Source organism: Wickerhamomyces ciferrii, contig 00057 (assembly GCF_000313485.1).
Source record: "Wickerhamomyces ciferrii WGS project CAIF00000000 data, strain NRRL Y-1031 F-60-10, contig 00057, whole genome shotgun sequence".
NCBI lineage: Eukaryota > Fungi > Ascomycota > Saccharomycetes > Phaffomycetales > Wickerhamomycetaceae > Hansenula > Hansenula ciferrii.
The window spans coordinates 110,117-125,208 of record NW_011887683.1 but is presented as its reverse complement, the minus strand read 5'-3'; the positions used below and the strand labels follow the sequence as shown (position 1 = coordinate 125,208).

The following is a 15,092-nucleotide window of genomic DNA, read 5'->3' as shown; positions in this document are numbered from 1 at the left end:
ACTGCCAAACCAGGCACTTTAGAGAGCTACAAGAGACGGCAATACCACCAAGCCATACCTCAAGAACAAATATATCCTGCTCTGAACTCGATTAGACCACGGGAATATCATCAGAAGCATTGCTTTATCTCTCTCATAGTTAAGCCCGTAGTTTTTTTTATACCATACTTAAGCTCAGAAAGCCCATAGTTAAGCGAAATCTGAAAATTAATTTATTACAACTGCCAAACCAAGCACTTTAGAGAGCTACAAATAGCGGCAATACCACGAAACCCTACCCAAAGAATACATCTATCCAGGTCCCGTCTTGATTGGCTTACAGAAATATATGAATTGGAATGGTATATTTTTGCCCATAGTTAAGCCCGTAGACGTGTACTAACACAGCTAGATAATGAATCAATTCATCAAGCGTAATGTGTAACGCAATAATGATGTTAGATGTACACATATATGTCACGTATTTCTTTTCAATTGATCAATTATATAATACTACACCAAGCCAATTATATAATATAATCACTTCAGTAATACTACATGATATTGTTTGAAGTCCTGAAGAGCATCTAATGGATCAAAAAAATATTAAAACATGAATTTAATTAGTAGATCACTATAATCACAAATGAATCAAATACTATTAGAATTACATGTTCACCTTTTCAATATCAAAAAGTATTATTCAAGTATCATGATATCTTAAGATGATTAATAATGAAGAATTTGAATATCTTGAATTGTTTTCTGCTGCTTTGTTCATGATATGACTGGCCTGAATAAACCCTTAAATTCACAAAGCAAGCTGCAGTCAATTTAAATTAATTACACCAAAAGAATATTAATCATCTAAAATTCCGATTCACTGATAATGGTGCAGTTTAGTTTCATCTGATTCAAGGTGCATCAAACACCAAATTATACAAACAAAAAAATAGTACGTTTAAATTTTACTTCGCGAGCGATCACCACCTAATAACACACTCAAAATATTCAATACTAATTTAAGACAACATAAACAAGTTAAAATGCTCAAATAACTCAATATTTTTACTCCTTATAAAAATCTCATTCTCACCATGCTTTCAAAAATTTCATGGCTTCTGTTGTTGTTGAGCTATTTCGAAATTTATACAAAAATACCCACCCCCTAAATTCGTGATTGTCGCTAACAGGTATCAAGGCTTAAAATAGTATATTTTATGAGATAACACAAAAATGATAAGTTTTGAGAATTAGCTTCAATATAAAACTATACTCACAAAATTTAATAGAATAGCATAATATCCTTTAAAACATCAAATATGTATAAAAAATATCCAAATGTTTTTTCCCCCATGTCAAAGCCAAAATCAAAAATGCGCAAATTTTGATTTTCGTCAAATCGCCACCACAAAAAAAAAATTGTAATTGAATTTCATGGTTTTCATAAGTACATAGTGGTAACTTATAGAGTGATTCTTTATTGTTCCAATGGATCGTTCTGCTATTGAGTTCGCGGTGTTACCAACTGGAGCTGTACCTACATATTCCATGAGACGTGGATCCATGATATAGCATATATGACCAACGCTATGCTATCTCTTGTGAATATAATTTATTCATTTTATCAAGCATGTTTTATGTTGTGAGCTTATAATCATTAATCATTACATGATTAGGGATTAATTGATATCGAAAACATCAAATTAACAGGTATATGATTCATTTTATTGTATATTAAAGTTGACTACAATTACTTTATCAATAATGAATGAATATACGCGATTCATTTTGATTCAGTGTATTTCATTTGTATACTTAATTTGCTAAAAACCCACCATCAACAAATAAAGAATCACCAGTAACGTAATCACTAGCTTCACTTGATAAAAATACAATTGGACCTTTAAAATCTTCAGGTTTACCCCATTTACCTTGTGGAATTCTTTCCAAGATTTTATTATATTTAGTTTGATCTTCATTTGCATGAGCATGAGCAGTCATATCAGTTATAATGAAACCAGGGACTATAGAATTAACGTTTATACCTTTTGAAGCCCATTCATTTGATAACCCTTGAGTAAGAGATCTAATTGCACCTTTTGAAGCTGTATATGCAATAACTTCTTGACCACCAATAAACGAAAATAAAGAAGCTGTGTTTATAATTTTACCTTTTTGCTTATTTGAAATCCAATATTTACCAAATGATCTTGATAATTTATACACAGAGGTTATATTAACTTGTAAAACCTTTTCCCATGTTTCATCTGTTGAATCTTCAGCTGGACTTTGTTCATTATAAATTCCAGCATTATTTATTAAGACATCAATTTTACCAGTTGAAGATTTTGATAAAGATTGTGTTAATATAGTATCAACTTCTGAATCAATCAGCACATCTGCAATCACAGTAGAGACGTTAACACCTTTGGATTTGACTTGTTCAACAGTTGATGAAGGATCTGTGGATTTTCTATGAACTATAATCAATTCAGCACCAGCTTCTGCTAAACCGATGGCCATTCCTTGTCCAATCCCTCTTGTTGCACCTGTGATGACAACCACTTTACCGGTTAATGAGAATAAAGACATTGTTGTTGATAATTGAGTCAATTGAGTTCCACTAATTGAATGTTGAATTAAATCATGATTAGATATTGATTAGAAAATAAGTTAGAATTTTACCAACTGATTATCGGGTCAATATTTACTGTGGTTCCTTATGGTGTAATTTTATTAATCCGAGCCAATATCGATCGCGTAAAAAAAGATATAAGTAGAAAAAAAAAACGCTAAACCTTTAGCTTTGATGCTTTAATGTTTTGAATTGTAATACCTTGATGCACTAAAGCAAGATTTATGATTTCAACTCTGTTTATTTTGATATGTTGAGCTTTCTAGACCAATATCTTTTACTAAATTTTGCAAAGAAAAGAAAACCTAATGAATTTTGGTGATAAATTGGGTGATATAAAATGTTAAATATTTAATATATTTATAAATGATATATTATAAGCTTTCTGCATGAGCATCATACGTTTTCTTTCCAACAAAACATCTTCAATCATTTTTTCATCTAGAATTCAGTATATTATCTGATTGATCTCGACTGATTTGATAATTCAACATATTCAAATTTAAGAATCAAATGCATGTTAAGAATATAGATCAATCACTTTTCATTATGTATAATCTTATTGTCTGTATGAAGTTTAACAATATCATCGACATTTGATTGAAATACATAATTTTGTTTGTTTTCACATTATAGTTGATGTAGTTTTACATGTTATAGCTACAAAAGTATGATGATTAAAAAAGGATAACTATAACAATTGACTATGAACTATGATCCATGAAAAGTGTTTAGGAAACTTAGGTTATAATGATCAAGCATCAGATTGAAATTCATGAGGTGACAAATGTTTCAATAATCTTTTAGAACAACAAAAATGTGGGCTTTTGGATTGATATGGTAAATTCAGTTGTTTTGTGTCACAATCATGCATATCAAATGTCATACTTGAACAAATAAACCAAAAATAGAATTATTTCTAATTATAACTCTTTTTTATGGAGTTTGTGACACAATCAATCTTTTTGTGGTTTTGTGGTTTTGTGGTTTTGTGTTTTGTGACGTTTTGTGGTTTTTAGTTTTGTGTTTTGAAAATTGGAAAAAAGTATAAAGTCGTTATTTGTCCTTTTTTCTTTCTAACTTTTTGTTTTACCTTCTTCTCCGTTTCAATCATTGGTTTCTCATTACTATTATGGATTGTTGTTCAGGGTCCAGGGGTTTAATCTCTGCTATATATCTATAGCTCCGGGGATTACCTGTTATCATTTGTTTTCACTTTGTTACTTTGTCCTTACTTTGTTATCACTTTGTTTTCTCTGGGATGTGGAATTATATTGTCCAAAAGAATTTCGTTACCATGTACTGGAGCTCATGATGTATGACCATACTGAGTGATTTGGGTGTGCCGGCCCTTTTTATGATGTGTGTGTTGTTGATTCATGAAGTCTTCTTTCAGGTTCGAATTACATCTTTTGGTAAGTTTATTCCAGTTGAATTTCTGTTACGTGTTTATTGCAATCCAAGATTTAAATCTCCATGATCTCATTAGTCTCATGGATTGTTGTCCAGGGTTCAGGGGTTTAATCTCTGCTATATATCTATAGCTCCGGGGATTACCTGATATCATTTGTTTTCACTTTGTTGTTACTTTGTCCTTACTTTGTTATCACTTTGTTTTCTCTGGGATGTGGAATTATATTGTCCAAAAGAATTTCGTTACCATGTACTGGAGCTCTTGATGTATGACTATACTGAGTGATTTGGGTGTGCCGGCCCTTTTTATGATGTGTGTGTTGTTGATTCATGAAGTCTTCTTTCAGGTTCGAATTACATATTTTGAGTACAAATTTATTCCAGTTGAATTTCTGTTAAGTATGTATGATTTGGTTATTGCAATTTAAGATATAAAGCTCCATGATGTCTAGGACTTATTGATGTATGACCATACTGACTGATTTTGGTGTGCCGGCCTTTTTTATGATGTGTGTGTTGTTGATTCATGAAACCTTTAGATCGGGTTTGAGTTAGATATTTTGACTAGTCTTGTGGGATTTCAGTTGAAAAGTTTTGTTACATGTTTTTTATTTAGTTTTGCTGGTGCAATTCAAGATTTGTTTTGATAAACGACCATACTTAGTGATTTGGGAGTGCCGGCCCTTTTCATGACATGTGTGTGTTGTTGATTCATAAATCAATCATAAATCAAGTTTAAATTACATATTTTGACAAAAATTGTGGGATTCAGTTGAATTCCTGTTATGTGTTTATGATATATCACTTTTGTTTGTGCAATTCAAGTTATCTATCTCCCATGTGTTCATGGACTATTGATAGATGATCATACTTGAGTAATTTGGGAGTGATGGCCCTTTTTATGACATGTACGTGTATTACTGATTCAGGAAGTCTTCAAATCAAGTTTGAATTACACATTTTGGAATTGCAGTTGAAGTTTGGTACATGTTTGTTTTTCAATTTTGCTGGTGCAATTCAAGATATCTATACATTGTTTATTTATAAATGACCATACTAAGTGATTAGGGAGTGATGGCTCTTCTAACGAAAGGTATGCGTTGTGAAATCATGAGGTGTTCAAATAAAGTTTGAATTATCATAACAAGTAATAATTTAGTGATAATTTATTGTTGGTGCTGTTGGAATCCAGAGAGGATTTACGGGCTTAAATGTGAATTATACAGACGTCACAACAAGGCGTTACCTAGACAGACAAGTCATATTTGTCTATATTCCCATTTCATACCTATAGGATTGGTCAATTTTATAAAATTATTGTCAGCTTCACTTGGCTGTCACAAATCAACGCCAACAGATCCATCATCCAACTATCAACTTTGTGATTCCACACAAATCGTAGTGGAATCCAAGATACGTGAATAATAATGGTGCTTCTACTTTATCATATGGGCAATGACGGTTGCTTGATAAAATATCTTGAAGTTACCTTTCCAGGCTCTTATTAGATCTTCATTTCATGGGATATTTGAGCCGTTGATGATAGTTCCACAATTTGTGATGGCTAGGGTTATTATATGCAAACATGAATTGTTCGAGTTTGTCATGAAATTGTTATATTCTGATGATTGATGGCGCTCAGGCCACTGATTCTCGTTCCATTTCAGTTGAGAGGAAGTTTGGAATGGGGATAAATTAAAGGATAAGTAAAAAGTTGGGCGGTTAGGATCAATTTATATGCTTCGCGAATTTTGTATATTTTCTTTGAGCCCTGGTGTCCTTGAGCTCATTGAAAAACAAAAAATTTTAAATTCTTTAAAGTTATTTGATACATATCCATGTTTGATAATTAGTTGTGATTTTATTATATTATAGCTAAACTTGTCAGAACTACCAGAATGAGAATCTGAATTATTGACGTTGAAAAATGACGTTTTGTAAATGTATTGAAGGAGCATGATTGTTACCCAATGCTCATTTGGATGATGAGGAATTCTGCAAAATGTGACATTATTTAACATCTATTTAAGCTTAAGGCTACACATGAATGGATCTCTAGTGGTATCCATATGAGTTTCTTAGCTAGCTTATCATATTTTATATATTGATCAATTGGATATTAGTATAAGGTTTAAACCAGACTTTATCAACAATCATTGTCTTAATATATACCTACTTTTTGAATAATTACTACATGACGTAGTTCTCAATTAAAATATCATTATATTCTTCTTTATAATGGAATTGTTTATAAATGATCACACCTTCTTGGTTTTATTTGTTTATAATTATACTTTATAATTGATTGAAATAGCTCGATCAACTTTTTGGAGATAAATCTTGAACTTATAAACGCAATATTATATGATCTCTCTATATATCGAATCTGTATCAGATGCGAGCGCTACTGCTTATTTTCATAAGCCATTTATATAATCCTTAGCTGTACACATCATATATTTCATTTTCAAAAATTACACTTGTTACAGCAATATAATTATCAATCTTGCCGATAGTATTAGTACTACATGTAACCATCTAATAAATCATTTAAAAAAGAATATTGAAACATGTATATTGAATAGTAGACCACTGTAATCACAAATGAATCAAATACTATTCAAACATGTCTTTATGAATATTGATAATCATGATATTTAAGTACTATCGAGAAATACTATCATTGAAATAGAGCATTTGAATATCTTTATCAATACGATAAAATACTGATTCGATCTTTCGAATAATATCAGTGTTATGCTATGCTCCAGATTTGATAGTAGATGAACAGTAACATTGTTTGGGTTGATATATTCTTGAAAGCACTTAATATTGATAACATTATCAAGGGCATGAAATACAGTTGAATCAATTTTATGAGTATGAACCAATAAACATAGAGCTCTTAAGTAAAAGATTGGAAATAGACGAAACCATAAAAGAAGATTCTCAAAAAAAAAAAAGGTTGGTGGGACGTTCAAATTAATTTATATATTTCGCGAATTTTAATATATGTTTCACCGTTTCACCTTCAGGCTTCAATACTTTTTAATTTCTCACCGTCAGCAAGAGCTTTGGTTTTGAGGGCAATTAAGGATTGTTCATATGATGAAGACGCAGTCATTATTTGGATATGTTAAATCGAGAGCTAAACGTCCATCTTGAGCTTATGCATCGGTATATTCATGATTATAGCGCTGACATTGGTCTTATTAAACCCTTTATGGCTCAGTGTGTTATTGATCAAGCTAAAAGCTTATACATGAATATCCCCAATGATATGATATTTTATAAGTCTCATAACTTATCTTTTATATACTTGCAAGAATATTACGTATAAGTTTCAACCATACTTTATCAAATATTCATTGTTTTAATATATACTTGTTACATCATCCTCATTTAAATTTTCAGGACACATTAACGAATAACACAACTCCCTTCACGACGTAGTGTACTTTCATTGTGAATTAAAGCCGGGTTCAATTTATATGATTAGTTAGCTTAATATACTAGAATAAGAACATTTTCTTCAAGAGTTAAAGCTTCGGGATAATATTACAAATTTTGATTCAATTGTAAATTCCTAAAAGCATTGGGTCGATTCAGGCAATATAATATTCAGAAACAGAATATAAAGTTTTAATAGATGAAAATTAAATTCGTTTAAACAATTTAAATTATTTAAGGACCAAATTATTGGTGCAATTTATCAACCAGAAGAAACAACTAAGTCGAATTATTTTTATATCATAGACAAGTCTCAAGCTGATAGATCTAGTTTCTTAGATTTTGATGAAGTATGCCGGCCCTTTCATCTGCAGTGAAGTTAAATAGATTTCTCAAGGTGTTGAATGCAACAGCTTTTGGGACTTCATTAAGAAAAGCAGTATATACAAGATAACTCAAAATTATTAAGTATCTTAATATCCAAGGAAAGTTCGTATACATTTGTTTCAAAATGGTAATAAATCTGATAGGGAAAATAGTGATGGGAAATTTCTTTCGTAGCCCAAGACGTCGCGAACGGTAAAGTAAAAGCAAAAATTTGTTTGAATTTTCTCGGAAAGTTTCCAATTAATGACGTTAGAGAAGGATCATAAAATGATCTGTTGTTAATGAAATAAATGAATACGTGCAAAATTCTAAGCATTGTTGTTGAGAGATTGGATAATAGAGCAAAAGACTTTTTTATCATTAATATTAAGATTATTGATGTCTAAATTATGATCATCTAAAATCAATAAAGAGTCATGCTTTATTCAATATGTTAATTAAAGGGTCTACAGAAATTGAATTCATAATTACTTATTGGAAAAACAGGAGACAATTTTTGTAAAGCAAGAGACGTTTTAGAAATCATACGTAAGTCTTATAGCTCATCATCTATATACTTGCAAGGATATTATAGTATAAGGTTTAAACCAGACTTTATCAATATTCATTGTTTAATTAATATATATCTTAATTTTGAATTGTGGTACTACATGTAATTTATTCAATTTATTCGAAATATATTATACGTCCAATTTTCATATAAATTAATATACAGAGTTTAGTTATACTACAAATATTATCATAAAATTGTCAATATTATAACTAGATCTCTTTAATTATTTGTTTATTAATCAGCTATAATTCGATCATTGCATTTATAACATTTCATTTTCGAAAATTACACTTGTTACAGCAATATAATATCCATATCAATCTTGCAAGTATCAATACTACGTCATGTAACCATCTAATGAATCAAAAAAGAATATCAAGACATGTATATTGAATAGTAGATCATTATAATCACAAATGAAACAAATACCATTAAAACATGTTCAGCCTTTATGAGCTGTATTAATTTCATTCATATATCAAGAGATATTATCATTGAAATGAAAAATTAATTTAACATATTTTTAAAGATTTTTGATCTTGAAACCTTGACCATGCAACTTGAACCAGCGTTTTGAAAACAGTTGTAATGTTTGATAATATTATTTTCAAAGACTTTATGAGATATGCTGGAACAATCTCATTACAAGGCAAAATATCGTTAATTTGCAAATAAATTTGATAGAAAAAAAAGAATTATTCTCAGAAACTTTGCAGACTTTACCAATATTAATTAAAGGAAGATCCTTGAAAAACAAAATTGGACGACGTTTAAATTAATTTATATACTTCGCGAATCTTGATATTCCTTCATAAAAATTTAACCCCTGAACTCCAATATATACTTAAATTTAAGATGTTTATTTTGAAATCACATTGATCCACGGTTCACAAGTTTCTTGAAGTTTGCTACGGAATTAAATTCGTGATATCATAGCGTTCATATTTGCATGGTTTCATTAATCAGTTTATAAAGAGTGTGTGTTTTACATTCTTTGCGTTCGTGTTCTATGCTGTTGCATTTGGTACATCACATTGACACGTTATTATCAAGCTTAAACTTATACATGAATGAATCCCTAGTGATATTCATATAAGTCTCATAGCTTATTATCTATATACTTGCAAGAATATTATAGTATAAGGTTTAAACCAAGCTTTATCAAATATTCATTGTTTTAATATATTTTTACTTTTTTGAACTACATGTAATTTGTAATTGAATCTATCAATTCTTATTTATACATTTGATATACCATCTTTTCTTGTTTATGTTCATTCAATCAACATCCTGGAAATCAATTGAGCTAACCGCTCAATTAATAACTTAAATTAATCTCGCTAACGCTCGATTTATTGACCTAAACATTTTAAAATATCACTCCAAACAGTTTTTGGATTTTGACTAGCATCAACACCACCCCAAATACCAGTTTTTTTATAATAATCCACAATTGGTTCAGTTTGTTTATGATAAGTAACTAATCTTTTAGCTAAAGCATCAGCATTATCATCAGATCTTTGGATTAAAGGTTCACCAGTTTCATCATCTTTCATTTCAGATTTTGGTGGATTGAAAATCTTATGATAAGATCTACCACTTGCTGGATGAACTAAACGACCAGTAATTCTTGCAATTAATAATTCATCATCAATTTTTAATTCAACTGCAGATTGTAATGGTTTTGATTTTTCTTTTAACATTAAATCTAATTTTTCAGCTTGTGGGATAGTTCTTGGGAACCCATCCAAGATGAAACCTTTTGAACATTCAGGATTTGAATCTAATTCAGATTTAATCATATTAACCATAATATCATCAGAAACTAAACCACCTTGATCCATAATTTTTTTAGCTTCAATACCTAATTCAGTTTTTTTAGCAACTTGAGATCTTAACATATCACCAGTAGCTAAATGACAAGCACAAAATTTTTCTTTTAAATTTGGAGCCTGGGTACCTTTACCAGCACCTGGAGGACCTATTAAAACCATTCTAATTGAATTTGGAATGACTGATTTTAAACCAGCTTTTTGTTCTAAAGTGGTGATACGGTCTTGTAATTTATGGACCAAGTCCTTTAATTCATCAACGGAAGACATGATTGATTGTTTTGTTGTTGTTCAATTGGGTTATTGATGTATTGATGGTTTGTTGATATGATGGTTTTTCAATTTTGTTGATTTTTTTATATGAGTTTTTCGATCGCACCAACAAAAAAAAAATTAAAGATTTAATTGGATGAAAATTCGAGATCAATAAAGATCCTTCAATCCTTTGATAATTGTAAGGAAAAGTTATATTATTGTTATTTGGTTAGTTTGTTGGGATTTGGTTTGGATTGAGTGGGAATGAGTGTGTTTATTGGATTCTTTGGGTGGTGTTATGGGTATATCATATTTATGTCTGGGTTATCATGTGGGTATAAAACAATGGAATATTGATGTAAGGTTGATAATGAGTATTGATACTAGTTTAATTGATAAGGTGTATCAATTGAGAGTATATATTGATTAAGTTATTGACATTCATATTATTGTACTTAATTGTACTTTATTCCATTTACTCATTATCCTATTATTTAATACCTTTATCAATTATCAACTGATGCATAAAGTATTCAAACACCACAACAACAACAACAATAAAATAAAATAAACTACACAATACACAACGATATTAATACTAATATAACCATATACCATAACCAAATACAATCTATATAGTTATTCTTTATTGTTTTATATATATTAAAACACACAATTTACCCGGCCCTTCACCAACCATTACATAATCAAATGTAGCTAAATTCCATTTCAAGTTTAAGTAAACAAACATCAAATTTCATATTATTCTCATGAATTGAATTACCACAATTTTAATACTTTTACTATACTTTGAATACTTTTATGGACAGCTGGTATTGATTACATTAGTTATAATTCATAATGGGATTCTTGGAAAGAAAAAATTCTAAAAAAGTGAGTACTTTATGATGTATTATATGATTTGAGGTTTTATCCCCAGATAATATCAGTATCACAATGAATCAATATTAACAGCAATTATAGAATAAAATTCCAGATTTATCAAGATATCAAACACAACCAAAACAAGATTATAATTATCTAAGTACAAATGCAGCAAATCAAGCTATAAGAACTTATTCATTAACTTCAAATCCATATACAAATAATCATGGATCATATGGTATTAATGCTGGATCCAGAACAAATTCATTAAATTCAAGATCATATCAAGGTTTTAGATCAAATTCAATAAATGGTTTGGGGAATTATAGAACTAATTCACTACGATCAAATTCAAATTCACTAAGACAACAGAATGATGGAGATGGAACAACAATAGTTCATACTACAAAGACTTTGGATGAATATGGTAGATTAAAATCTATAACAACTGAAACTATCAAAAAAATGGGATCATTTGAATTAACTAAAACTGAAACAAAGAATTTATCATTACCAAAACATCCTGGTAATAAGAGAACTAATTCAATTGATGGAGGATTAAGTCCACCTATTGTTAAATATGCAGGTAGTATAACAAGTTCACAAGAATTAGAAAGTATTAAAGAAGATGATGAAATTAAATTCCCAGGATTTCATAGAGGATTAAGTGGAATTCAAGAAGGTGAAGATAGTGGTAATGAAAGTGGTGATAGTATATATAGTGATGCATTTGATATAATACCCAAGAATTTACAACAAGATGAAGAGACACTTCAACCTCCTATATCTCCAATATCACCTGAATCAAGTTCTAAACCTTCATCAATTATTAAGACATCAAATTCAAAACCTAAAACAAAGAAAAGAGTTAGTATTGAAGATAATGTATCAATATTATCAAATAATTCACATGTTTCTAAAGGTTCAAAATATAAAGATTATAGTGTTAATTATTGGAATAATGAACCTAAATTAAAGAAAAAGATTAGTGATCAAGAAATGTATGATAAAGCATATCAATTAGCTTTGGGAAAGGTGTATGGAGAGCAACAAGTACCTCCTCCACAACAACAAGCACAACAAATGCCACCGCCACAGATTAAAATCCAACCATATCAAACAAAACAAGAACAAGAACATCCATATAAATCATTACAATCAAAGACTGGATTCAAGAGACATTCAATGAGACAATCAAGCATTCCAAAGAATGAAAAAAATTATAATTATCAATTGAATAATAAATTTGGACAGGAAGAACCACAACAAGAACCACAACCACTACATCATACAATAAAAGACACACCAAGTGAAGAAACAGCAGTTGAAGAACCTCCATCTAAAACTAAAACCACTAAAAAGAAGAAGAAGTTTAATTTATTTAAATTATTCAAGATTAAATAATCACTTATATAATACAATATATAATATAACCGAAATCGGAATCCGTAATAAGTAATTCTTATAAAGTTAAACAACGCGGTAAACAATTTAAGAGGGGATGAACTCCACAATTATTAAGTGGATATTTTATTTTATTAGATTTAATTGATTGTATGGGAATAATAGGACAATAGTATAGATATATGGTATATTATGGTATATTAGTAATTGATTGTTAGTTAATCGTCTCTTTGTATCAGCTGATATGTGTCACAGGAGTCCGATTGGTTTACTTATTAAAATCTTTTATACTCGTTGATTGTTTTATACTCAGATCTTCTTTAGTGGGGAGTAAACTGTGTCTCCCCTCCATAATTAAGCATATATAAACTTTGATATTTCACTTGATACAACAACTATTATATGATCAGTTGGTTACTAGTTCATGGTTAGTTGTTCATAATGCCCTCTCAACGTCGTTATATCTGTTCATTTTGTGCTAGACCATTCTCCAGGTCAGAACATAAATCAAGACATGAAAGATCTCATACCAAGGAAAAACCATTCCATTGTGATCAATGTTCAAGTTGTTTTGTTAGAAGAGATTTATTACAACGTCATTTAAGAACTGTTCATTCTAAAGAGAAATTGATTAAAAAGCAGAAAATTGAATCAATAATACAAGAACAAGCTGATCCAGTTGTTAGTGCTTCAAATATTCATATGGATGATGATATATTCCACTATAATCAAGATTCAATAATAACTATATTAACATTATCTAAAAAATTTCAATCAAAGGAGATCTTGAACTGGGCAACTTGTCAAAATTTCAAACTACCAATAGTTTCCAATAAGTTATTATCATCATTAGATCAACACTTAGATTTATTATATGTTATCAAAGCATTTGGTATTATTGAACATGATCCAAAACAAGCTGATTTTATGTTATCCAAAGCATGGTCAATAATATCAACTATACCACATCCAAGAGATTCAATAACTTCTTTAACAATTATTGCATACTTAATGTTAAACCACAACATAAATTTCATACCAATTGGTATTATAATGAATAAATTAAATGAATCAACTTGTTTCTTGGTTGAAAATGATATGATTTTATTTAATTATTGGATAATTTATGATTTATTAAGTGAATATTCATTCCATTTTAATAAATTACCAATGGGGATTCATGATTTAGTCCTAGAGAAATCATTACCAAATACTAACAATTCATTAAAATTAATTATAAATTCATTTACTAAATCACAAAAAGTTGATATACCACAAGATTCTCAAATATTGATTAATTGTTTAAAGAATGAAATTCAATGTTTGAAATTTAATTCAAAAAGTTTAATGTTTGATAATCATGAAGTTTTACATAATGTGATTATAATGTTTACAAAATCATTTCAATCTAAATCCATAAACCAAGGGACCCAAGGAACACCTATAAATGATTTAATAAATCTTGAAAAAAGATACCTTTTGTTGAATTGTCCCTTAAAATTCCAAGATTTGATTAATGAATACTTAACACCAATAACATCTAAATCATGGGATATATTATATTTGAACTTGTATGAATTTAATAATAATTTTAATCCAATTTCAATAAATCAAATCATCAAGGCATCAAATCATAATGAAAGATTAGAATTAATGCAAAATTATATGGATTCATTAAATTTATCAAAGTTTAATAATAATTTAGGTATTTTGGGTATACCAATAATCTTCCTAAGTAAGATTCAAGATTTTAAACCAAATTTTAAGTATTCAAAAGAATTGATTATTGAATTTTTCTTGATCCTGTTGAAAGTATTCCAATCAACAACAGAGGTTGATAATCCTGTTATACAAAGTCTTGAATATTTGATTAATGAAATAAATCCAAGTTCTGAAAACATTCAAACAAAGATTATAAGATGTTTTGACAAATGGATTGGAAAATTGAAATTATCTTGGGATTTAACAAGTTTGAATCAAACTAATAAAGTGACTAGTCCAATTTCACCAATAAGTTCAATTGAATTATTACCATCTTTATCAACATCCTCAACATCCTCATCCATCTCCTCAACATCATCAATCATGAATGAACAAAATTATAATTTCCAAAAAATGCCAGGTTCAATTAATCAAAATGATGTTTTTAAAAGTTCAAGATTTGATATAGAAATGGGGAAAATTAAATTACCACCTTTAAATATTGGATCAATTGGTTCAATTAATGGAATTAATGGAATTAATCAAGATTTTAATTCAAGGTTTGTTTAAAGTTGTTGGGGTTTTGCTATTTATT

General features: G+C 29.2%; 4 protein-coding genes across 4 annotated transcripts; 2 read left to right on the top strand and 2 right to left on the bottom strand.

Moving 5' to 3' along the window:
- Nucleotides 1–1,797: 1,797 nt before the first annotated feature.
- Nucleotides 1,798–2,574, bottom strand: BN7_2471 (3-oxoacyl-[acyl-carrier-protein] reductase; the record flags this gene model as incomplete). The annotated part of the gene is made up of 1 exon (XM_011276945.1): nt 1,798–2,574. One exon carries the CDS (start codon nt 2,572–2,574, stop codon nt 1,798–1,800), a length of 777 nt encoding a protein of 258 aa, XP_011275247.1.
- Nucleotides 2,575–9,772: 7,198 nt separating this feature from the next.
- Nucleotides 9,773–10,522, bottom strand: ADK1 (adenylate kinase ADK1; the record flags this gene model as incomplete). The annotated part of the gene is made up of 1 exon (XM_011276944.1): nt 9,773–10,522. One exon carries the CDS (start codon nt 10,520–10,522, stop codon nt 9,773–9,775), a length of 750 nt encoding a protein of 249 aa, XP_011275246.1.
- An 890-nt stretch (nt 10,523–11,412) lies between these two features.
- Nucleotides 11,413–12,796, top strand: BN7_2469 (Meiotic sister-chromatid recombination protein 3; the record flags this gene model as incomplete). The annotated part of the gene is made up of 2 exons (XM_011276943.1): nt 11,413–11,417; nt 11,515–12,796. The coding sequence occupies 2 exons, from the start codon at nt 11,413–11,415 to the stop codon at nt 12,794–12,796; spliced, it is 1,287 nt and encodes a 428-aa protein (XP_011275245.1).
- Nucleotides 12,797–13,237: 441 nt separating this feature from the next.
- BN7_2468 (Zinc finger protein) lies at nt 13,238–15,067 on the top strand (the record flags this gene model as incomplete). Its single annotated transcript, XM_011276942.1, has 1 exon — nt 13,238–15,067. One exon carries the CDS (start codon nt 13,238–13,240, stop codon nt 15,065–15,067), a length of 1,830 nt encoding a protein of 609 aa, XP_011275244.1.
- Nucleotides 15,068–15,092: the final 25 nt, after the last annotated feature.